At 35.9% G+C, this 25788-nt stretch overlaps 1 protein-coding gene across 6 annotated transcripts; it reads left to right on the top strand.

Moving 5' to 3' along the window:
* The first annotated feature begins 1096 nt into the window (after positions 1 to 1096).
* rassf7b (Ras association domain family member 7b) lies at positions 1097 to 24438 on the top strand. Of its 6 annotated transcripts, none has more exons than XM_046840943.1 (6): positions 1097 to 1234; positions 16894 to 17046; positions 17847 to 18730; positions 20865 to 21018; positions 23288 to 23395; positions 24121 to 24438. In XM_046840943.1, exons 2-6 carry the CDS (start codon positions 16944 to 16946, stop codon positions 24150 to 24152), a joined length of 1281 nt encoding a protein of 426 aa, XP_046696899.1. In that variant the 5' UTR covers positions 1097 to 1234; positions 16894 to 16943; the 3' UTR covers positions 24153 to 24438. The 6 variants fall into 6 exon arrangements, with proteins under 6 accessions (XP_046696899.1, XP_046696901.1, XP_046696897.1 ...); XM_046840945.1 differs by having other exon boundaries at positions 1112 to 1234; positions 16897 to 17046; XM_046840941.1 differs by lacking the exon at positions 1097 to 1234 and adding an exon at positions 7119 to 7369 and having other exon boundaries at positions 16897 to 17046.
* Positions 24439 to 25788: the final 1350 nt, after the last annotated feature.

Here is a 25788-nt window from a genome sequence, read left to right as displayed (position 1 = left end):
GATTTGTCTGCCATAAAGCTCTGACCTCCATAAAGCCCCGACTTCTTTCTTTGCAAATCCGAGCGACGTTAGGAAGCTGAGATCAGAGCACAGGGTCAGCCATATTTCAGCGCCCCTAGAGCACAGAGTGTTAAGGGCCTTGCTCAAGGGCCACAAGAGTGGCAGCTTGGTGATTCTGGGACTTAAACAACCGACGCTCCGATCTGCAACCCAGAGCCCAGATAAGTATAAGTATATATATATATATATATATATATATATATATATATATATATATATATATATATATATACGGTAATCTCCCGCTTTTCCCGCAGTTCGAAATTCGAGCCCATGAATTTATCACGGCATTGCATTTGCCACATAACTCATTTGTTTGGCTGATAGACCAAAAAACTTATAGGGAATTGTTTTTTTGGAGTTTTATGTTGAAATAATGAAATTATTAACATAAATATAATTAGTAATTATGAAAGGAAGTAAAATGTTAATACAGTACAGTACTGTATACATTTAATAGCATTTTTGGGCTGGCATTCATTTATCGTGGTTTTTTGTTTATCGCGGGTGGTTTTTAAACGTAACCACATCGATAAACGGGGGATTACTGTATCAAGTCCCAGCTGCCACTCTTGTGGCCCTTGAGCAAGGCCCCTAACACTCTGTGCTCTAGGGGCGCTATACCATGACTGACCCTGTGCTCTGACCTTCCTAATGTCGCTTGCATATGCAAAGAAAGAATTTGTTCAAAATGGAAAGATGTGTGTAAGGGACACTATGTGTAGAGAATGTAGGATATATAAATGTACAATATGGAGATTGTATGTAGATATTATATAGCTGATATGATCATGATATGATATTATATTCTACTTGATTCTACAGTTTGATGTCCATGGTAAAGCACAGTGTTCACTCGCACTAGTGAGCTAAGTGAGGTAAAGAAAAGTTCGGGCTGCCTTTCTCTGAGTCAGTAATCCTTGCCCTTCATGTCTCCTTTTCTTGCTGAAAGCCTGTCACATGGTCTTTTGTCTGTCTCACCATGACAGCTTCCCATTGGCTGATTTGCTTGAAAAAGCATCCGTATCTACGGCAACGGAGAGCTGCAGCTCCTCTTCACTCGAATGCTGGGGCCTTGGCTAAGTCACCCTGATCCATTTTTTCTGGATTTTCTTTGTCATTTCTTTTCCTTTCTTCACTCTTTTGCCTCATGGACACCAAGAGTCTAGACCAGGTGAGTTTATCGACAAGGTACTGTCGATTCTTTATTTATTTTCTTAAAGACATACTTCCATTAGGGCTCACTAATTACAGTGTCATGGTGAATTTACAAAATTGGCCCTTTTTGTTTGCAGTCATTGGACATGCTTAAAAGGTAAATAGAGGTACTTACACTTTACACAGAAACAGAAATCACCTTATATTTGTGTATCTTCTTTTGGCATTTAGAGGGAGGCGGGTAAAACTGACTAGACTGACTCCAATAAAGACTAGAAGAGTTTTATTAAGTCAATGTATATAAAATAATATGAAAAAAATTCAAATAGGAAATGTTAAACTGCACTAGGAGTCCAGGTACTCTTTTTTCCTAGATTCGAAAAACAAAACCTACACCTGACCACCACATTTAGTCCCCATTTGCTCTTACAACAACCTCCACTCTTCTGGGAAGATTTAGGAGTTTGCTTCTGGAGATTTGTGAGCTTTCATTCAGCCATAAGGGTGTTAGTAAAGTCAAGTACTAATGTAGGTAATGTGACGAGGTGCATTCAATGTTCACATTCATCCCAAAGGTGTTCATTAGGTTTGAGGTCGAAGCTCTAAAGTAGACTATTCCATATCCATTCTTACTCATGTAAAGCATCTCATAAAGCTTGGGTTGTGATGCTGGAACAGGTTTGGTTCTTTTAGTTTAAATAAAGGCTAAATGTAATGAAAGACTTTGGACTTTGAGGATAAACAACCTTAATCAATGCTCAAAATAACATTCGACATACGCTGTTTCTTTATCATTGAAAATGTAAAGGTTTAGGCATGGAGGAGTTGGTGTTGAATCTATAATGATCTCAGATTTTGAGCTAAATTATCAAGTTTATTTGTATAGCGCTTTTCACAACAGATATTGTCTTAAAGCAGCTTTACAGAAATCAACAGTCAAGGTGAATGGTGTGTATTTATCCCTGATGAGCAGCCGTGGCGACTGTGGCAAGGAAAAACTACCTTAGATGTAATGAGGAAGAAACCTTGAGAGGAACCAGACTCAAAAGTGGAACCCATCCTTAATTGGGTGACATCAAGAGTTTGATCATAGCTCCGGTGCTCATGATATTTCTCACTCTCCAGTCTTTGTATTGTTTTTATGATTTATAATCACACTCTTAATGTCTCCCAGATGAGGATGGGTTCACCTTTTGAGTCTGGTTCCTCTCAAGGTTTCTTCCTCATACCATCTTTCCACAGTCGCCCCCAGGCTTCATCAGAGGATAAATACATATAATTTACATATATTAGAATTTTTTTGTTCTTGCATTCTGTAAACCTCATTTGAGACAATGTCCATTGTGAAAAGCACTATAGAAAAAAAATATTGAATTGAGCGTTCCAATACTTTTGCCACATATAGTGTATGTTTAACCTGAATTATGAACCAGGAATAAATAAAAACCTTTTCTCAAAGTAAACAGGTCATATGAATTTTCTCGCTCATTTCCTAAAGAATGAAGACAAACGTGTTATTTGTAGGACAGCGCTCGTCGGATATCATGCTACGATTTAAAATCCAAACACATGACATCATGCTATGAATTCAAATCCAAACACATGACATATTCGTTTTACATGTGTGTGGCCCATTGTCAGTATCAGAGCCTGCAAAACTGATAACAGTGTGTAATGGAAATCAAGCAAGACAGAGTGTTATCTCAAAAGGGAGGCCATCATGACAGGAAGTACACAGCAGAGTAATCACACACTCTATTTCACGTCATGGCTCGATTGTCAGGCTGACAGGGGCTTGAATAGGTATTGTAGTGAAACAAAGAAGCATAATAACAGTATAGGTGTGTGTGTGTGTGTGTGTGTGTGTGTGTGTGTGTGTGTGTGTGTGTGTGTGTGGGATGGGGGCGAGTCAGTGTTTCAAGTTTCAAGTTTATTTGTAATGTTCACCTAATATCTGACGATCATTTGTGCAATGCAAAAAAATATATATATATATATACAAATACTGTACATCTACACAAAATGCTAAATATATTGTTATGCGTGCAAAAAAAAGACAAAACGACCAACCTGTAAACAATGTGAAAAACACTTAGTCAAGTCAAGTCAAGTTTATTTCTATTGCGCTTTTTCACAACAGACATTGTCTCAAAGCAGCTTTACAGAAATCAACAGTTAAGGTGAATGGTGTGTATTTATCCCTGATGAGCAGCCTGTGGCGACTGTGACAAGGAAAAACTCCCTTAGATGTAATGAGGAAGAAACCTTGAGAGGAACCAGACTCAAAAGGGGAACCCATCCTCATTTGGTTGACATCAAGACTGTGATCATAAATCTTTCAACAATACAGAACACTGGAGAGTGAGAACTAACATGAGCACTGGAGTATAAGATTATAACTAATGTTCTTTCTACAGTCTTATACAGTCATTATGGTTATAAAACTAGGAGCTACTGAGCTCAACATTTGTGATCATCACAGATCCAGCATCAGCTTCTCCATGCCAGAGCCTTTAAACACTCCAGGAGGTCCAATGTCAAAACTCCACACATGTAGTGGGATCAAGTTGGCACTGGTACGTCCCTAGATGGTTCGGGATGTTTGCGAGTACGCCATCTACTTCTTCAAAAGGTCCATAATCTTCAAGAGGTGGGACGTGACTGGAGCTGGAGCAACCTCAGAATGCCTCGGGATGGGGAGAGAAAGAGAAGCAGTGGAGAGGAATTAGCGTAGCTGCTGTTCATGATATTAACAGCACAAGTTGATAATGTGCATGTGATCAGATGTTCTGGAGCACAAGATTATGACGTGAGACGTATGTTATGTGTAGGCTTTGCTAAAAAGATACGTTTAGGGTACGTGTTTTTTGTGTTAATCGTTATCATGATTCTTACCTTTGCTTACAAGAAGACTATATACCGTTCTTGCTTTTTATTTTAAGCAAATTGTGGCAGATAGTCTCAGGAGTGCACTCGTTCCATTATCGCTCATTTCCTGACCAGTGATTTGTTGTTAACACCGTGAAGATCGTTAAAAGGAAACTATTTGCCAGTGTGAGCTTGCCGCAGGAGAATATAGCTTTCTAGTATGTAAATAAAAGGCAGATGCTGGAATATTTACAGTCTTAATATAACAACCAGAGTGCAAAAGGTAGTAAAAGTCTTCTATAGTTTTAGGAGATTATAAAAAGCAGATGGAACAGAGGTACAAAATGATATTTAAAATTGTAATAAAAAACAATAACCAGATGACATACTGGTAGAAGCATGGAGATGTTTAGTAGATAAGGCAGTGGAGTTTTTAAACATTTTGTTAACAAGATTGGTGAGAGAATGCCTAAGGGATGCACAAGGGAAATGTGCAGACCTGCAGTAACTACAGGGGAATAAAGTTGATCAGTCACACCATGAAGTTATGGGAAGGAGTAGTGGAAGCCAGGCTGAGAGAAGAGGTGAACATCTGTGAGCAGCAGTATGGTTTCAGGTTGAGGAAAAGCACCACAGACGCATTATTTGCTTTGAGAATGTTGATGGAGAAGTATGGAGAAGGTCAGAAGGAGTTGCATTGTGTGTTTGTGGATTTAGAGAAAGCGTACGACATGGTGGAGAGAGGAGTTGTGGTACTGTATGAAGTCTGGTGTGTCAGAGAAGTATTTGAGGGTGGTGCAGGACATATATGAGGACAGTGTAACAGCTGTAAAAGTGTGCATTAGGAACGACAGACTGGTTCAAGGTGGAGGTTGGACTGCATCAAGGATCGGCCCTGAGCCCTTTCCTGTTTGCAGTGGTGATGGACAGGTTGAAGGACGAGGTCAGACAGGAGTCTCTGTGGACTATGATGTTTGCAGATGACATTGTTATTTGTGGTGAGAGTACGGAGCAGGTGGAGAAGAGACTGGAGAGGTGGAGGTACGTGCTGGAGATAAGGGGACTGAAAGTCATTAGGAGTGAGACAGTGTACATGTGTGTGAATGAGAGGGAGGGCAGTGGTGGGGTGCGGTTGCAGGGAGAAGAGGTGGAGAAGGTGGAGGAGTTTAGGTACCTGGGGTCAACAGTGCAAAGTAAATGGAGAGAGTGTTAGAGAAGTGAAGAAAAGAGTGCAGGCAGGGTGGAGTGGGTGGAGAAGAGTGATAGCAGGAGTGATTTGTGATAGAAGAGTATCTGTGAGAGTGAAAGGGAAAATGTATAGGACTGCGATGTTGTATGGTTTAGAGACAGTGGCATTGAGTAAAAGACAGGAGGTGGAGCTAGAGGTAGCAGAGCTGAAGATGTTAAGGTTTTCGTTGGGAGTGACTACGATGGACAGGATTAGACAAGTTTATTAGAGGGACAGCGTGTTTAGGATGTTTTTGAAACAAAGTGAGAGAAGCTTAATTGAGATATTTGGACATGTGCAGAGGAGGGACATGGGGTATATCGGTTGGAGAATGCTGAGGATGGAGCCACCAGGAAGGAGGAAAAGAAGAAGATCAAGGAGGAAGTTAAGCACCCTGTGAACACAGTGGGCTAAGAGGGATTTGCTCAAGGGCCCAAAAGCAACAGCTTGGTGATACTGGGGCTTGAACCGCCAACCTTCAGATCAGTAACCACTGAGCTAACGCTTCCCTATACAATGAATATATTAAAATATTGCATAGAGACAAGTCTTATTCCTTAACAGCAGTTACGCAAAAAATATTGTAATGTGCACAAACATAACAGAAATATAAAATGATTGTAGATGGGTGTCCTTGTGCTGTCACTGAGGTGGGTTGTGAGGTGGAAAGGCATTAAAGTCATGTGTAAAAAAGTGGAAGAAGGAGTAGTGTCTGGATTATATCTTATTTACAGCTATCTTGGCAAGATCCACACAAGGATTCTGAATGTGCCGGCTTTGTGGTTTGAGGATTAATCAGTGGATCAGGATTTCTAGGATTTTTAGTGGTTTGGGTTTGATCTGGGCTGTGAGATTAAGGGGGTGTAACCTGAGTATGGAACTCTCATTCACAATGTTAGTTCATCTGTAGTTTTTTTTTAAACAACAAAGGCATCATTGTATATAAGTGTCGAGACAAGACAATGCTTTTCTAAAGCTTCAAGCTGTGATAAAAAAAAATCTTGTGAGTAAAAATGATAATATAACAATAATAATAATATGATGGTGTGATGATGAAGACTAGGATGATGATAACAATAATAGTACTACGACTGTCTACTACTACTACTAATATTAATAATAATATAAATATAAAAATTTTGTGTTGTGTTTGTTTTGTGTGTGTGTGTGTGTGTGTGTGTGTGTGTGTGTGTGTGTACATAACTGTACATATTTATACAAATCTGCATATACTAAAGGAACCTCATTGTCCCAAAAGAGAGGAAGCATCTTATATTCAGTAGTATTCTCATTAAAACGTTGGAATAAAAATTCCTTTTATTGCTGCTGAGTTGATTTCCTTAGAGGATAACTTTTATATATCATATATTATTGCTTTAAAACATGTAAATGGGAATATTATACCTAAAAAGAGCTCCTTTACACACACACACACACACACACACACACACACACACACACACACCTTTATATATACTGTTTATATATACTGTTTAATATTGTTTACATACTGAGTGTATGTCTTAATTCGAGTCATTGGGTGTGTATTGTGTATTAGGTGTATCTTAAATGTATTTATTTTATTGTAAAATGTAGATACAAAGTTTGTGTTGTTTTCCTGTTGCCATGGTTTCTTTCCAACACCTTAGACAAATTCAAAAGAGAGAGTGTAAGAGACAGAGGCAGAGTGAGAGAGAGACATACACAGAGACACAGAGAGAGAGAGAGAGAGAGAGAGAGAGAGAGAGAGAGAGAGAGAGAGAGAGAGATTAAATAGGAAGTGCATTTTTGTGACTCCTACCTGTTGGAGGGGAGGAGCATGGGACAGCCATGGTATGTGCCAGCATAACATAGTAGTTAGAAGAAGGAAAGGAGGAGAAAAAGAGACACTTTCTGACGCTTTACTTTCACCATTTCCTTCATTAGTTGGAAACAGAATATCACCTGTTGAACATTATTGGATTTAGTGTTTCCTACAGAGCAATAGTTTCATTGGTTTCGCTCGGAATGGTGATCGGAAAAGCTGTCGCCCAGGAGAGAGGCTTCAGCTCGAAGGTAAATATAGTCTCCTGTGCCTGAGCAGCAGGTTTGTCTAGTTCTTCCACAGGGTCAATCAGTACCTGTACCTGATTTCCTTCCAGTATTCATGTCTGCTCTAGTCTTTTAACCTGAGATGCAATAGAAAAGCCAGATGTTTAATGTGTAAAAGATCAGTTGAAAATGATATACCACAAGTCTATGATATGTCATTATGTTGACTCACAGAAGATTACAGGCTGAGAATGATGCGCAGTATTATAATCAGTACTATACTACAAGGAAAGGATTCATTTATCTCCTTAGACTATAGTTTACTATAAATTTGTAGCTCTTGAAAGGTGCTTCAGGCTCCATAAAATATTACTATACATTACATTATTTCCCTTAGTGCATTGTTAAGTATATCTCCATGATGTCTCTCAGTTGCTCACGTGTCGGTGTGATTTTTAACTGTATATATTTTCTAGGGACGTTTTTGTATTTAGAGTCATGTTTATGCTTTGAGAAACACTATACCTACACTATACTATATACTATCATTCAATACTAATACGATACCATACAATACGTGGTATATGATCAATATTATAATTAAAAGTAGGACGTGAAAGAATTTACGTAGACCTTTGATTACTATAAACTTTTATAAAGAAGGTTTGGGCAAATTTAATAGCAATCATTATTCACTTGTTTCCTGAAACACATCATCTGATAAACACAATGTTGTACTCAGAGATTGATGTGCTTGTGCTTTGGTGAAAAAGATGTATGTGTCTGTATTGCTGTAAAAAATAAAACAGCATTAGTTGCTTTTAAACCTGGAACAAAAATTGACTATTTCTTCTTATAAGGCAGTATTAATCCTGGGATGCATTTGTGTCCATAACTAATCCTTATATCATTTAGAATGGACTTTTATAAACAATACAGCTTGTTTAATAGATTAATATTGAAGCGGTTCTATTTTAAATCCACGATCTTGTTCCCCTGCAAGAGCACAAGGGGTTAAACATAAAGTCATCCAGGAACCTGTGATGATTCACTCAGCTGTTTTTTTTTTTTTAACTCCAGCCCCTTGTATCTGATGACAGTTTATTTGGATATGCAAACGCAACAAGCCGGTCCCTTCTCTTTCAGTTCATAAAGGTGTGTGTGTGTGTGTGTGTGTGTGTGTGTGTGTGTGTGTGTTTGGGTTCCACCTTCCCGCAGCACAAAAGTTGTACAATAAATTCGCTTTGCTGAAGTGTAAATATGAGGTCGATCATAAAAAAAAAAAGGGCAACTACCTGTTAGTGAATGATGCCCTTTTTTTCCCATTACATTGTTGTATGTTGGACTGCAAGGATCAGTTGTGCGAGGCTATTTTGTGCTTTGAGTGTGTGTGTGTGTCTCAAAGGCAAAATTATAGTATAAACAACATTGAGTATTGTGGAAAATGTCTGAGTGAGAAGTTCCATGTTGTTTCCAAATCAATCATTAGTACAATATATAATATAATATAATATAATATAATATAATATAATATAATATAATATAATATAATAAAATATAATAAATATAATAAATATAATATAATATAATAAATATAATAAAATAAAATAAAATATAATATAATATAATAAATATAATAAAATATAATATAATATAATATAATTAATATAATATAATAAATATAATAAAATATAATATAATAAATATAATATAATATAATATAATATAATATAATATAATATAATATAATATAATTAAAATATAATAAATATAATATAATATAATATAATATAATAAATATAATAAAATAAAATAAAATAAAATAAAATATAATATAATAAATATAATAAAATATAATATAATATAATATAATTAATATAATATAATAAATATAATAAAATATAATATAATAAATATAATATAATATAATATAATATAATATAATATAATATAATATAATATAATATAATATAATATAATATAATAAAAATAATTCATGCTATTTCAACTCTAGTAAGACATTTGCTCAGTTTCTGTTTTTTTTTCTCGAAAGGGACTTCCTGGGCAGTGAGTCGATCCACCTGAAATACCGCATGCCATCAGCTTGGTGTTTGGCTTGCGATCATTCTTTAGTTCCATGCTTTCGTGAGCTCATAGAGGAATAAGAAAGTACACTCCTCCCTTTGTACACAATGAGGAAAGCTTAGATATGCTGGCTCTGAGAATGCGTTTCACCCTTTTTGACATGCGAAACTCGATGCCTATGTTAGAGTCGGGTCATGTACTCTCTGGAATTCGGACTGTTTAAACAGGGTTTGTTCATAGTAATATATAGAGAGAGTCTCACTGAAAAGGAAAGGACACTCACTCCTCCGTCCATCTTGATGGATAGAAATGGTCAGAAATGATTTTCTGTTCACTGACAGCTGTCATACAGTCATAACACACTCGATGTAGAACTCCTTGGGTATCTGGTATCTGGAGAAAGAATGATGCCTAGGAAAACCAGCATGATTTTTTCCACCTGTATTTATTTTACTGTTTATGTTGCCATTTCCTTCTGACCAAGTGATCAAATTTCCATGTTGATAGTAAAACATGGGAAAATGCGAGTGTTTATGGATGCCAGAAGCTCCAAAAAAACGTCATTAAATGAAAGAATGCATTTTATCTTAGCGATCACTACCACCACACACACATACACCATGGTTTGTTCTTTATTAAAACTCCTTATGAACGCAGACACACCTGGATCTTTGATGTCCTCAGTTTCCCACATGGACTTGATACACCTGCACTGGCTTCTCTGTCCCTCTGCTTTCATCCTTCAGATGCTCCCTCTGAGTGGTTGGAAGAGAAGCTCAGAGAACAGATGACTCTTTTGTCAGGGACATTCAGCAGACTGTAATAAGGTGCAGCTCTGCTGACTCGGAGAAAGGGTGTGTAATTTCACACACATCAGTGGTGTGTGCACTAACCAAACCTTAATAATATCCCTATTGATCAGAGCAGAACAGGAACTTATTCACTGACACTCTGCTCACTGATACCTTTGGGAATGTAATATATTATATGTGTGTGTGTGTGTGTGTGTGTGTGTGTGTGTGTGTGTGTGTGTGTGTGTGTGTGTTTTAAGAGGTTAAGAAAACTGTATGACCGTTAAGTTTTTATTTTATTTTATACAATTTGATACAATTAAACAAATAGAAACAACTGGATATAAACGAACAAACAAACAAATAGTTTTTTTTTCTAATGTTAGAGTTTAGTTTTGTGTTTTGTAAAATAAATAAGGGAATAAATAAATAAATTCAAATTTCTTTATAAAATTATTGTAAATGTTATTTTATTTTCCGTGTTTTTTTGTAACCTTGCAATATAAAATAAATAAATTAATGAATTAATTAATTAATGAATTAATAAATAAATAAATAGTTAGCAATTAATCCGTGCATTGTAATTTGTATGTAATTTTTTTTTATGTTGTGCAAGAGTGTTGTGTCATTTTCAACAAACAGATGCAGAGATAGATAGATAGATAGATAGATAGATAGATAGATAGATAGATAGATAGATAGATAGATAGATAGATAGATAGATAGATAGACGGACAGATGGACAGACGGACAGACAGACAGACAAACCAACTATAACTATAGTTAGATAGATAGATAGATAGATAGATAGATAGATAGATAGATAGATAGATAGATAGATAGACAGACAGACGGACGGACGGACGGACGGACGGACGGACGGACAAACAAACCAACAGATAGATAGATAGATAGATAGATAGATAGATAGATAGATAGATAGATAGATAGACAGACAGACAGACGGACGGACGGACGGACAAACAAACCAACAGATAGATAGATAGATAGATAGATAGATAGATAGATAGATAGATAGATAGATAGATAGATAGAATAGATAGATAGATAGACGGACTGACAGACAAACCAATTGATAGATAGATAGATAGATAGATAGATAGATAGATAGATAGATAGATAGATAGATAGATAGATAGATAGATAGATAGATAGATAGATAGACAAACCAATAGATAGATAGATAGATAGATAGATAGATAGATAGATAGATAGATAGATAGATAGATAGATAGATAGATAGATAAACCAATTGATAGATAGATAGATAGATAGATAGATAGATAGATATAGATAGATAGATAGATAGATAGATAGATAGATAGATAAACCAATTGATAGATAGATAGATAGATAGATAGATAGATAGATAGATAGATAGATAGATAGATAGATGATAGATAGATAGATGGACTGACAGACAAACCAATTGATAGATAGATAGATAGACAGATAGATAGATAGATAGATAGATAGATAGATAGATAGATAGATAGATAGATAGATAGATAGATAGATAGATGGACAGACAGACAAACCAATTGATAGATAGATAGATAGATAGATAGATAGATAGATAGATAGATAGATAGATAGATAGATAGATAGATAGATGGACAGACAGACAAACCAATTGATAGATAGATAGATAGATAGATAGATAGATAGATAGATAGATAGATAGATAGATAGATAGATAGATAGATAGATGATAGATAGATAGATGGACTGACAGACAAACCAATTGATAGATAGATAGATAGACAGATAGATAGATAGATAGATAGATAGATAGATAGATAGATAGATAGATAGATAGATAGATAGATAGATAGATGGACAGACAGACAAACCAATTGATAGATAGATAGATAGATAGATAGATAGATAGATAGATAGATAGATAGATAGATAGATAGATAGATAGATAGATAGATAGATAGATAGATTAATTAGCAAACAAGCAAATTAAATAAATAAGTAGGTAAGTAAATTAGTAAATAAGTAAGTAAGTAAACGCCTGCCATTCTAACACGGTCTGTGAAATGGTTTTGGGATCAGTTAATCATTGATAACTTGAAAGCAAAACAAGGCTTTATCTCCAGTGAAATATTCAACCCTTAGACTCACAGACCTTGCAAAGATGATTTTCATGTTTACCTTTCCATTCTCACCTTTTCTATCCAGTCTGGTTAAACACCTGCTGCGAATACTTATCAATTTCATGATCACCAATATATTTTTCACACCAATGTCTACCTCATGACATCTGGGCGTTTACCTACAACATGTTTCCTAGTGATGAGAAAAACCACAGTAAACTTGTTGACTTCTTGCTGACTTGAGAAACACTGTAATGAAACCAAAGCCTAACAAGAAAACACTGAATTCCATCAAGAAGTGTTCAATTCAGTTCGTTAAATATTCACACAAATACAACAATACATGTGGAAATATAAATCTGAGGAAAAGAGTCCTCACAAAGCAGTTCGTTTGTAAACCCTCTCTCTCTCTAAACCCTCGAGCTATACAGGAAAATCATAATTACAGCTTTGTGTGAAACATTTACTGACCTTCTCAACAACAACCTTAAGGCTTGTGTTATAGATGAGTTTCGAGGGAAACTGGTTCTCTGTGACATTTGATAGTTTCACAGAAACCTTGTCGTTACTTTACATCTAATTGCTAATATTCAATAGACGTCACAATACTTCAAAATTCAATAAAGTATAAAAATTTATGAAATTGAATATGCTGATAAGGTAATGTGATCTAAATAAGAGAAAAAAGAAAGCATTCTTGTTTTGTTCTAAGAAAAATCCTATAATGTAAAGCAAATGTACAGTAAATCCCATAATATGGGTCTCTGTAGTAGTTTGTATCCACCTGATAAGTTGAGAGATCATGTAGGATTGTAAGGATTGTATTGTACTGTTATGATTGCTGATGTATTTGTACTACATCTGAACCGTAGCTAAGTTGGCAATTGTTTTGCGGTTGAGATCGTCACAAATGACTAGAAACCTTATACTTCATGAAACCAAACTCAACATAGAGCAAAATATTCTTGTTAATGTTTTAAATTAATTATGGTGTTTGAAATGACGTAAATCATCAGGACACCAAACGGCACTTTTTTGCTATGTTTCCACACGGACCGTTTTAATTGCCGGATTTTGGTGCTCGGTTTGAGTTTCAAATTTTTTTTTTTCTGTGGCGTAAATTTGTTTGTATCCAAGTAAAAAAAGTATGTCGTGAATAAATGTGTGTTGAGTTAACGGGTTCGATTTCTCTTCTATCATATTGATTCATTTATATATTTTATAAAAACGAAATGTGCGCTGCCTTAATTGCGTGTTGATAAAATTTGTGTCGTTAAAATGAAATCGAATTTATATATTTATATTGATATATTTAAACAAACAAGAGGTTGTGGACACCAAACCATAAGATTCTTATGTGCTTTTTGTACGTCCAATTCCACATGTGTAACAAGTAGCCTGTTACAATAACTTCCACATTTCTGTGAAGATGTTCTACTAGATGATGGAGTGTGCTACTGGAGATTTGTGTCAATCAAAAACAATGACTTATATGTGTATGACTATACAATGACAATATATATATATATATATATATATATATATATATATATATATATATATATATATATATATATATGTGTGTGTGTGTGTGTGTGTGTGTGTGTGTGTGTGTGTGTGTGTGTGTGTGTGTGTGTGTGTGTATAGGTATTATAGGTATTATAGTGAAAAAAGAAGCATAATAAGAGTATAGGGGTGTGTGTGTGTGTGTGTGTGTGCTAAGGTCAGTTCTAATTGGCTGGAGGTTGTTTAAAATGCACACATAGTGTTGGTCAGTTCAATTATTGTTCAAGATTAATAATTTGTTGTAATAATTGTTCTACTTAAGCACCTGTTACCATAGTAACACAATCACAGTCACAGTTCGTTAAATTGGCAGAGTCACAGTAGAAATTTGACAAACTGGAGCCCTAAACCCTAAAATTAGAAATATTATACAAATATTAATAGAGATATTATTAAAGAAACACTGTACAGGGGACTAACACACACACACACACACACACACACACACACACACACACACACACACACACACACACACACACACACACACACACACACACACACACTTTCTCTTTCCTACTACATATATTATTTCATATACATACATTATATGCACATTCTGAGTTTTCACATTCGGGTTTGTGTGAGTGAGTTTCGGAATGTACAGGAATGTCAGTGTTGGTTAATGATTGCCTGAGGCGTGGAGTTTGAATCAAACACAAGTTGGTGCAAAAGTGCTCCACCTCCACATCGCTCTTTACCCTCACCCAGCGCATTAGAAAGTTAGCGCCGCACAGTCAGTGGTGTACGACGTGACTTCACTTCATTACAGGTCTTCACTTGTGCAAATGCAAACGACGCCCTAAGGGTCGGCTCTGCCTCTAGAGCATGAAAATCTTGATAAGGAAGACAGGGCAGGACTGGTTTATCGTGGCCTCGCAGGCAGATCTTTGATTTCACAACTTGCTTTATTACGGAGACATGAATCAGTGTGCCGATTGAGGCAAGATGTATGTAAATGATTTTGCTTAATATCTTCTTGACATTGTTTGCTACCCAAGCTTTAGTTTTTAGAACAATTTTGTTCCAAAAGTGTGTGTTTGGAAACACTTTACAGTTTTGACAGATATTGGGGAATCAGGATTTTTGCTCCTGACCCCGACACTATACACACAATTTACTTTTTGAATAGCCCCGTTACACATTTAGTCTCCATTTGCTGTTATAGTAACCTACACTTTTCTGGGAAGATGTTCCACTAGATTATGGAGTGTGAAGATTTGTACTCATTCAGCCACATTCAAAAAGTCAGGTACTAAAGTATGTTAGTTGAAGAGGCCTGGAGTGCAATCTGCATTTCAATTCATCCCAATGGTGTTCAATAGGGTTGAGGTCAGAGCTCTATAGCAGACCACACAAAATCTTCTACTCCAACGGATGTAAGGTACATCTTAATAGAGCTGGATTTGGCTTTGGAGAAGAACTAAATATGGCTGAGAAAAATCAGGAGTCCCAAAGCTTTTGATTATATAATGTATATAATACATAAGAACCATGTAGGAACTTAATTTGGGCGATGTAATGCATAAAGAATGGTCAAAGAGCAACAGTAAACATGACAAGCATTTTTTTTTCTGCCTTATATCATGAATAAATCTGCATACTACACGTCCTTCTTACTCTCAAACCTGTAATGCAGCATTCCTGAGTGTATTCAAAGTATAATGTGTGTGTAAGTGTATCACTACACGTATTCAGGTGTTGATCATGGAGGTAGCGGCAGGCTTAGAGTGTTAGGTGCCTTGGGCTTAAACCATTGTTTGTTAAACCTTTGTACACACACACTATGACTTGAGTCCACATTTTCTTCAACTAGAAACAAGTGCAACTGCTGGAGCACAAAATATCAGCATCTAGATGATCATCATGATGTAGAAGTTCCTATTTTTGCTCCTTCTTCTTTCTTTGTCTTCTTCTCCTAAAGTAATAAACAGTTTATTATATAAATGAAACTATTCAGCCAGTCGAATACATTTATATATGATTTTCCTCGCTTTTTTTAATTCTTAATCAATTATAGATAATTCTAATGATATAAGAAATCATGTTACATGTGTAAAAAGTCAATTATGCTGTAAAATTCTAATTGTTGTATAAATATTATTGGAGCTGCCCTTCTAATGATATTGCTCTTTTTTGCCGAGTAGGCACTAGCTGGTTCGAGTGACATTTTATAGCTCATATTCAGTGAAATGTTTTCAAGCAAATGTTGAGTTTTTCCACTGCACTTCAGCGACGGTCCGTAACATTTTAGTAAGAAAGATACTTTAAGTGGATTCTAAGAAAATGTTCTATTATGATTCAGTCATTTCTCCTTATTGGTACTATTTTTATCTACTGCTACTATTTTTATCCAACATATTTTAACTTTTTCTAGATCTTTATATTTAACGCGTAATTTTCTAAGAAGCTGATCCGGATTACAAGTTCTATTCTGTACATAACTTTTTATCGGTATTTACCCGATACCAAAAGCTAGGTTGGATCGTACTTGCTGATTAATCAACTGATTTTCAAAATGTATACTGGATAAAAACTTTCTAACAAAAAAAAAAATGTATTGAATTATAAAAATGAAATGTGAGGAAATAAATATGTGTATTAATAAATACAATTACATAATTAATCAATTGTAAACAATGAATATAATATATCACGTGTAAACAGATGAATCGGATAAATCAGATGGATTTTTGACAATATCCAAGAGTTCCAGCAATCAACTATCGGTGGCGATTAATCAGCAAAAAATTCGTTTATGAAGTATCCATTTTTTGGACTCACTATGTTTAGTTACATTATTAAAATATACTAGATGTTGCACAAGCTTATGAACAGTATAATAACAACTCACAGTAAATCCCTCTCCTACTGTCCTTTTAGAAAGCTATATATCATAAATAACCTGTCTTTTGTGGACAATATGCTTTTTCTTCTCATTATCAATTCATTATTTTCCTTACAAGCCTTCCACTTTCTTCAGCAGGACACTGCCATGTGAAAGGGGTTGCTGCATGAAGTTCGAACATAGAGATGGAGCTAAAGGTGTGGGTGGATGGTGTGCAGCGAGTTGTCTGCGGCCTGTCCGAAGAGACGTCCTGTCAGGATGTGGTCATCGCTCTTGCTCAGGCAATAGGTATGTATTTCCATTTAGAATCAGCATAATGGAAAAATGTATTGCTGTAGTGTTTTATTTTGACTGATCATTATTTCTGAACATTTCCAGCAATTAGGCAAAGCAAATTAAACCAAAACAAGACTGAGTTTATACATCAAGTGAGGTGTTAAGAAGATTCTGTAGCTTTAGATTGCTTGGGGGTGAAATTGCTGGTCCTGGGTTATGTATACAACATAGCCATGTTTAAAGGAAAAGTCAAACTGATTAGCTAATTTTTCCAGCTTCGGGCTGGAACTAAGTGATAGACTGGAAAATATTTTATTAGAAGCCAGAAATAAAGAAACCGATTTACTTCCTAGCAGAATTTACATTCAATTCAATTTTCAATTCATTTTTATTTGTAAAGTGCTTTTAACAATTCACATTGTCTCAAAGCAGTTTTACAGAGATAAAGCAGTTATAAAGTGGGGACGTTGTAGCTTAGTGGTTAAGGCATTGGAGTTTGGCTCTGAAGGTTGTGAGTTCAAATACCAGACACACCAAGCTGCTACTCCTGGGCCCCTGAATAAGGCCCTTAACACCATAGTTGTATGAAGGAGATAAATGTAAGTGGCTCTGGTTAAAAGAATCTACCAAATGCAGTAACCGTAAATAAAGTTGTATAAAAAAAAGTGTATAGGTTTAGTGCCTATAAGTTTGTTCCTTGTATTTGTAAGTTTATCCCAAATAATTGAGCCAGTGGTGAGAAAAAGAAGAAATCTTCAGTGGAAGTCCATTCATTATTGTCCATTCATAAAGCCTATGAAATTATGTTTCAGGGCAAACAGGTCGCTATGTTCTTGTCCAGAAGATGAGGGACAAAGAACGTCAGCTGGTTGCAAATGAGCGTCCTCTGGAAGCCCTGGCTAAACTGGGCCAGTTAAGCAGTGAAGTACAATTCATCCTGCGGCGCACTGGACCCACCAGCAGCGAGGGCTCCGACCTGGACCGAGTACCTTCCCTCCCAAAACTCCTCGATCCAGAACCTCCGAAGAGTAAAGTGCCCAAGAAGGCCCTCAGCTTTAACCTGGGGCCATCTACCTCTTCACAAACTTTTGTTAAACAACCCAAAAATGTACCGAAGGACTCTCCGGGTGTACAAGTTCCCCAGGGTCCTCCTGGGTCATCCCATGCCCAAGCTGGCCCATCCAAAGAAGAGGTCTTCCGACAGATTCTCCATCAGCAGAGTAGATTGAAGGATCTCCACGCTCACTTGGACGCTCTGGATAAGCAGGCCTGGGTTTTGGAGCAGCCTTCACCCCCGAGCTTTTCCCAAAACCTTATAGAGGAGATGAACTACCTGGGAGACAAATTTAGGCAAAATGAGGCCGAACTGGCTCATGGGGAGTATTGGGAGTCGGAGTATCACGCTGAGGTTCAAAAAGAACAAAGCATGCTCAAACAACTACGGGAGCTCAACGTAGCTCTTGATGAGCACAACCGGAGGATTCACGAAACAGAAACCCAGTTTGGGAGCCTTGAGCGGAACATCCATTTAAAAGAGGAGAGGAAAAATGGTATGCGTTACCAACAAGCGAACGTGGAACAATCTCTGGGACAGATCATGGCACAGCTGGACACGGTGCAGCATCAGGGATCTGATCTGGGCTCTGCCCTTGAGGAAACAGAAGAGAATCTCTGGATAACAGAAGAACTGTTACAGGTAAGATTTATTATGGTATTATCATTCCGAGTAGACGAAGGATATTTAACTAGAGGTCTTTCCTACAATTTGTGGTACCTGTATAGGTGAATTCGGAAAGCATTTCAGTTGGGATCAGATCTTAATGGAAATGTCACTGATTTAATTAAAATTGGCCGTATCTTCAAATCACTGAGTCGTACCATGAGGTGTGGAGGCCTGGGGTGCAGTCAGCGTTCCAATTCATCCCATAGGTGCTTTATAGCAGGAGATCTTCCACTTCAACCCATGTAAAGCATATCTTCATGGAGTTTGTGTACAGGGGCAGTGTAATGATGAAACCGGTTCAGGTCTCCTAGTTGAAGTGAATGGAAAATTTTACGCAAACACACCCAAACACGTGTGGCTCAAACTCTGTGGTGAAAATGTTTCCAATCACAAATGGCTGGAAAAGTTTTCCGATTGTTTTCCGGGCATTTTCTTTCAAAGACTGATGCAAATAAACTATTTTCACACAGAGTTATTTGCCATTTCATGCAATATTTTTATCTATTCTAACATACAATGCTGAGACATTGTCTAAAATGGAGCTTTTCCATGATGTCACAACCACTATAATTTCCTGCAGAACAGTTGCCCAGGCTTGTCACCATCTTCTCTTCACAAAATGTTTCAATTAAGGCAAAGTTCACTGCTTTTTTTTTTTTCCCCAAGGCACCACAGTGAGTTAGCGAGATAGCGTAAACGCACTGTGACTAAGCTTACCGCAGGGCAACTGCGCCTAAAAGGTGCAGTTAAATCTGTCCTTCATCACAGCCCTGTGAGGTTCTTAAGGGAAAAAATTGTGTGCTATTGTCCTCCAAGGCTGCAATCATTCTTACACAAGCTATAATGAATGCTAGTGAAGCAGAACACACAGGTAGCGGATGATACAAATGTGTAGACTCGAAGTTGTGTTCTTATATCCCATTTTATATCCCGGTACTTTTTGACGAATGAAAAAATTAAAATAAAAACACACCCAAAAAGAACCTATAGGTAAAAAAAAAAAAGCTTATTGTGTTAAAGATTAACAATTACAACACACAAGACTGGCACTTGACTTGGTCAATTAATAGCTAGTTCATAGTTGTTCACAGGTCCAGAAAAGAAGCTTGTAGCATGTAAACACTGTTAGTAAAGACTCTTAGTAACACTAACAGTCTAACAATGAATACCTCATGAAATATTAACACAAAATCCAGGCAGTCGATCATACCCAGCGCAATCATTCTGAATTCGAAACCATTTCCAAAATGGCGCAAACGATCAATGGAAATGGTGGAAAATGCATGTTTGTACTTGTGATGTGAAGATGTGAAACATAAAAAAGCAGAACTGATAGAGATGAGAGAGAGCCTTGATCGATGAGTATTCACTATTCCTTGTGGTATGATATTCCCGCGGAAACAAAAAGTGCATCTAAATGTATTGCAAGAGTACAAATGGTAAGGAATGTAATGAAAAGTTAGTTTAAGTGTTTCCTGAAAAACTAACACTTTCCAAGTTTGCTTTGTATAAAAAAATGTATAAATAAAAAAATCAGCCTAAAACACTGTTGAGAGGTCTATCTTAATTTGTAATCTTGTGTACCAGTGTAGAATTATTCATTGATATAGACTCAAAGCACTTTTGTAGTCGCTCGGGAAAAGGGCGTCTCCTCAAATGCTGCAAATGTAAATGTAAAAAGGCATTGGACCTTCCAAATCAGAAGGTTGTGAGTTCAGATCCCAGCACCACTAAACTGCCACCGCTGGGCCCTTGAGCAAGGCCCTTAACCTTCAACTGCGCTGTTGTATAAATTGCATAATTGTAAGTCGTTCAAAGAGGTAGAAGTTTGCTAAATTACAAGATGTCTGCCAAATGGGAGGTTATGTTTGATTTAAACCTTTGAATTTGTTGCTGCCTCCTGGTGGCTAATTTATGACATTACATTAAAAAAACAAAAAAAAATTAATTGTAATATTTGAGGTGTGGTTGAAAGGAAGGTTATGTAACAGATTTCGAGTGAGGTTCATGATCATCATCAATCATGTACTTTATTGCTTCAGTGTAAATAAAAATGTAAATGAATTCACTCATTAGTAATACAAAGTAATGAACTCTGTGTTTGCAGGCTAAGAGCAGGGAGCTTGAAGAAGTAAGCAAGGAACTACGGCAGTGTAATCTCCAGCAGTTCATCCAGCAGACAGTTCCTTCAACTCAGCTCAGTGTCTCAGCAGATGACCCAGAACTTGCTTACCTCATGCCAGACGGACAGAGCGATGAAGGTAAAGAGAATAAACACAGATTCTGTCTGATTTGGAGAATTGTAGAGAACATGTTTATACATAAACTATTCTTGGCATATTTATCATATATAGGTTACTTACTGATGAAACAGAATACTTTTAATTCTAATTTTCAAAGGTTCACACTTCACTTGTCTTCCAGTGACTGTTCACTTCACCTCAAACAGAAGGGATCAGTTTTGCATCCAATCAAGTTCACCAATCAAGTTCGCCAGTGTAGATATAAAATGATCACGCATCCTATCAGATTATCAGTAGCCATTTAAAGTTTCAGTTTTATTGCCATTTAAACTGGTACATTGCAGTACATGTACATTAGTACATGTTTTAGATTAGATTAGATTAGATTTAACTTGATTGTCATTACACATGTACAAGTACAAGGCAACGAAATGCAGTTTGGGTCTAACCAGAGTACAATATCAGCAGGTGCAGGATATACAGTGTTTACATGATTTACATAAGTTAAATAGAATGGTATTATAGGACTATAAACAGTAATTTACAGATGTATATGTACTATGAACAATAATATACAGATGAATATATATGTGTGAAGGTAATAAATAATATTGCACATTGTATTAGTAATATTGCACATTACTGACTATATGTAAGTAAAAATTACACATGATGGTTGACAGAAGTGAGAAGGAAATGGCCCAAAACAAAAACATTATATATGAAGGGTTGGGGGAAAAGTGGTTGGTGAAATTGCTAGTTGTCCAGGGTGTAAATGGGTTGTAGGATGAGAAATGTGGAAAAGACATGAAGTGCAATGTAAAAAACTTGAGGATGAGTTCTGTAGCTGTACATCAGCAAAATGTTTCAACATGGATGGATGGATGGATGGATGATAGATAGATAGATAGATAGATAGATAGATAGATAGATAGATAGATAGATAGATAGATAGATAGATAGATAGATAGATCAAGTCAAGTCAAGCTGTTATTGTCATTTTAACCATATATAGCTGATGCAGTACACAGTGAAATGAGACAACTTTCCTCCAGAACCCAAGTGCTACATAAAACAACATAAAACAACAATCACAGAACATAAAAACACAGGGCCAAGAACTAAGATCCTCGCCACATAAATTGCATGTGTGCAACTGGTGCAAACAGTGCAAAAAGACAACACAAGACAGTGCAAGACAGTACACAATACACAAAACACAAAATATAAAATAGCTAGCTAGCTAGCTAGCTACCTAGCTGGATAGATAGATAGATAGATAGATAGATAGATAGATAGATAGATAGATAGATAGATAGATAGATAGATAGATAGATAGATAGATAGATAGATAAGTAATAGATAGATACTGTGTAAAGCTACACAGAATCATGTGACATAAACAAAAATAAGTGGACAACTGAACATCACACCCATACATGTATCTGACTCAAACTGTAAAGCACAATAACTGTCTAGAATGTCTTTATATGCAGTATACTGGAACTAAGAATCTTTACATTGTCACTGTGTAAAAAAAATGAGCTCCATGAAATGAGTGTCCTGAACAGATGATTAAACTGATTGAAAACACTAATCCTCCCCCACAACAATGGCCTATAATCTAGAAGAAAGTGGAGGTTAGCAGTAAATGGAGACAAAACCTGACCTGAGATGTTCACCAAGTATGCTGTATTTGACTGTGATTGGTGCTAGGGGTCCACATACTTTTAAAAACGAATAGTGTATTTGAACTAAAATGCATTAAATGAATGTGAATATGAAACAAACATAACTACAGGAGCAGGTGGGATTGTTCAGAGTTCCTTTATGAACAAGTAGGAGTTTGGAGTTTGCTTCAGTGCCTGGAGGTTTTTTGGCACCCAGTTAACAACAACACAAATGTTGAAGGGAGACTTTTCTTTTTACGCCGAATGTTGTTACGGTATTTTAGTCCATCTAGTTAACATGGAAAAATTCACCACTGACATGTATAAGTAGGTGACAAAATCACCCAACAGCCCGGTGCATATTTTGGCATCAAAGGCACACTTATGGTTTTCGCTGTCTAGACATGTGTCTCCAGACACGCTGCTATGCACGTTAACACAAAAACAAATTTCTGGTTCTGGTGTGAACATTTGTGTGTAAATTAATCAGAAGATTAGGAATAATATCAATTGACTTCCAGTGTATTCCACATAATCATGCAGGCTGAAGAAGATGAAATGATTAGATTTGTCCTACATGAAACAAACGTCTAACTTTGTTTTTCACTCTGTCACAGACTCCAATCACTCAGTGTTAGAGTTTAACCCTCGCACCACTGCCAAGCAGATCCTGGGGAACCCTCGCAGCCTGCAAAACCCGCTGGTGTCCAGCCTCCATCCAGAGGGTGTGTATGTGTGACATGATCATCTCAGAACCACCTGTGCTGCTTTCCAAGCCTTCTTCTCCCTGCTCCTCAGATCTAACACTCTCCTCACTGTGCTCCTCTCGTCTTTTGTTCTTCCTCCGATTGGCTTTTTTACTTCATCTTTGTTGCTTCCGATACATCTGTAAAAAATGGCTTTTAACTGGGGTACGGAAATCAGTCTGTTTTTGTTTAAAAACTAATGAATTTCATATCTGGATCATTTTGACACCTGTATGAGAGGGGGCTTTGACACTAGTTAAATGTAGGACAATGTGGTTTTTGTAAACTTTCAATGTTCTGGGTCGAGTTGATCACTGGTAACTTTGTTTTCCTGGATTTTTTAACTTTTCCTTTTTTTCTGCTCACTGTTTTTTTTCCATTATATCAGACTACAGTCCTAAAAGGTCAGACATTCTCAGTTCAGTTCAATTCTTTCTATTTATTAGAAACTAGAACTATTATTATAGGAATTCTAACACACCTTAGTTTGCAAAATGTGTAATGTTAAAAGAAACAAAAACATTTTAATAGGACTATTGGCCCTAAGGACTGGAGTCTGACTCCTCTAAACCTCATAAACAATGTGAAATGTTTGAAAAGATGAATCTCTGGTCCAACCTGGTGTGCTGAAAGTAAACTAATAATAGAAAAATAAATCATCTTCTATTTCAGTAGAAAGCTCAATCCATTTTTATGTCTTTCAGTCCTGCAATCCAGAGAGGTGTCATGGCGATAAAGATGGGATTACAAGCCTGAGGATTTAGTCACTTTATGCCCTGCCTTTGAAATATGATTTCCCCATTAAGTATATATTGTATTGTATTGTATTGTATGATTTTATAAAAAACAGTTTGTTTAAAATGATTATACAGAGCACATTGATGTAAATATTGTTATCTTTGTAATTATTAAATAGCTTACGATAACTGTTCAGAGTATTTTATAAAAGTTGTATTTTTTTCTTCATGGTTTCCAAACACATCTATAAACATATTATTAAACAACTCGTACAAAACATCTGGAATTTTTTTTTCCCTTTCGGTCATTTCTGTAATGACACAGGTGCAGTCTTTTAGAGTCTCCTGCGGTGTCATTTATGTTTTCTAAAAATATAACCCCTAAAATATATCATGTAGTAACGATGAAAATGTATATTATTAACAGGACTTTGCAAAATGCATGAAATAAGCTATAAACAAGAAAAAATTGCAATGGGTTGGTGTGAAGCTGATGATTATTTAGAAATAGTTTTTTTAATCATTTTCCAAAAACAGCAGGAACTAATTTTATTGCATTCATACCCAGAGATGGCAATCAGGTAAAAGTACACATACTCATGTTTTTTCTTAAGTTAAGTAAAGACGTTCAAGCTCTGACATGTATTTCAGTAAAAAGTAGTCTTTATTACTACCTGTTTTAGTGTCACGCTGGTAACTGAACCATACATCATATTATTATATTAATACAAAATAATTTCAAATGTTCTCTAATAAATGTATCCAGGCTGAACATCCACCATATAGAACACAAGCAGAGAAAAGATGATGATGATCAGGTGATCAGGAATAAAAAATATATTGATCGTGTCACTGGATTAAAATTATAGTAACAAATCTGGTTTAAAAATATAAGAGGTAGAAATATAAATATGTAATTAGTTAAAGTGAAAAGTCTAAAAACAAATACTGAAGTAAATAATAATACCAGAAAAACCTACTTAATACAGTCACAAAGTATTTGTACTTCATTACTTCCCATCTCTGATTATACCCCAGTAGTTTGACAACTTTGCAATGACCAACATGTCATACTTTAAACTTTCATTACCATAATAAATATATATATTTCCAGTGGTGGATGAAGTACACAAACCATGTAGTTGAGTAAAAGTGTCCCTTTAAACTTTCACTTGAGTAAAAGTACAAAAGTATTTGCTTTCGGTTGCTTTTTATAATTTTTGTCACAAGACTCTTTGCTTAATCAACTCAGTTGATGTGAAAAGACTCGAATGTTACTCTCAGCTCACTGATCTATTAATAGAATGATAATGATAAGTAAATCACTGATTGATATCTATTCAAATGATCATGAGCCTGAAACCTTATTTGTTTTACATATATGGCCGCCGCATTACATCAGAATTAAAATCAGAGTCAGGTTTATTGGACATAAATAACACTATACATTTAGCTTGGACTATACAAGAAAATACAGACAAGACAAGACAATACAGACAATGTGAGACAATATAGACATTACGAGTATTAAATTGGAATACAGAGTATATATATATATATATATATATATATATATATATATATATATATATATATATATATATATTGTTGCCATTAGAGCTAGGATATAATGTA

Source organism: Silurus meridionalis, chromosome 26 (genome assembly GCF_014805685.1).
Source record: "Silurus meridionalis isolate SWU-2019-XX chromosome 26, ASM1480568v1, whole genome shotgun sequence".
Lineage (NCBI taxonomy): Eukaryota > Metazoa > Chordata > Actinopteri > Siluriformes > Siluridae > Silurus > Silurus meridionalis.
Note: the sequence above shows the minus strand (reverse complement) of the source record. Positions and strands in the feature narration are given on the sequence as shown.

Coding starts and splice junctions, on each gene's coding strand:
- rassf7b (XM_046840943.1), top strand. CDS start 16,944: ATGGAGCTAAAGGTGTGGGTGGATGGTGTGCAGCGAGTTGTCTGCGGC. Junction 21,019..23,287: donor AGACGGACAGAGCGATGAAG/GTAAAGAGAATA, acceptor ACTCTGTCACAG/ACTCCAATCACTCAGTGTTA. Junction 23,396..24,120: donor GTCCAGCCTCCATCCAGAGG/GTGTGTATGTGT, acceptor TATGTCTTTCAG/TCCTGCAATCCAGAGAGGTG.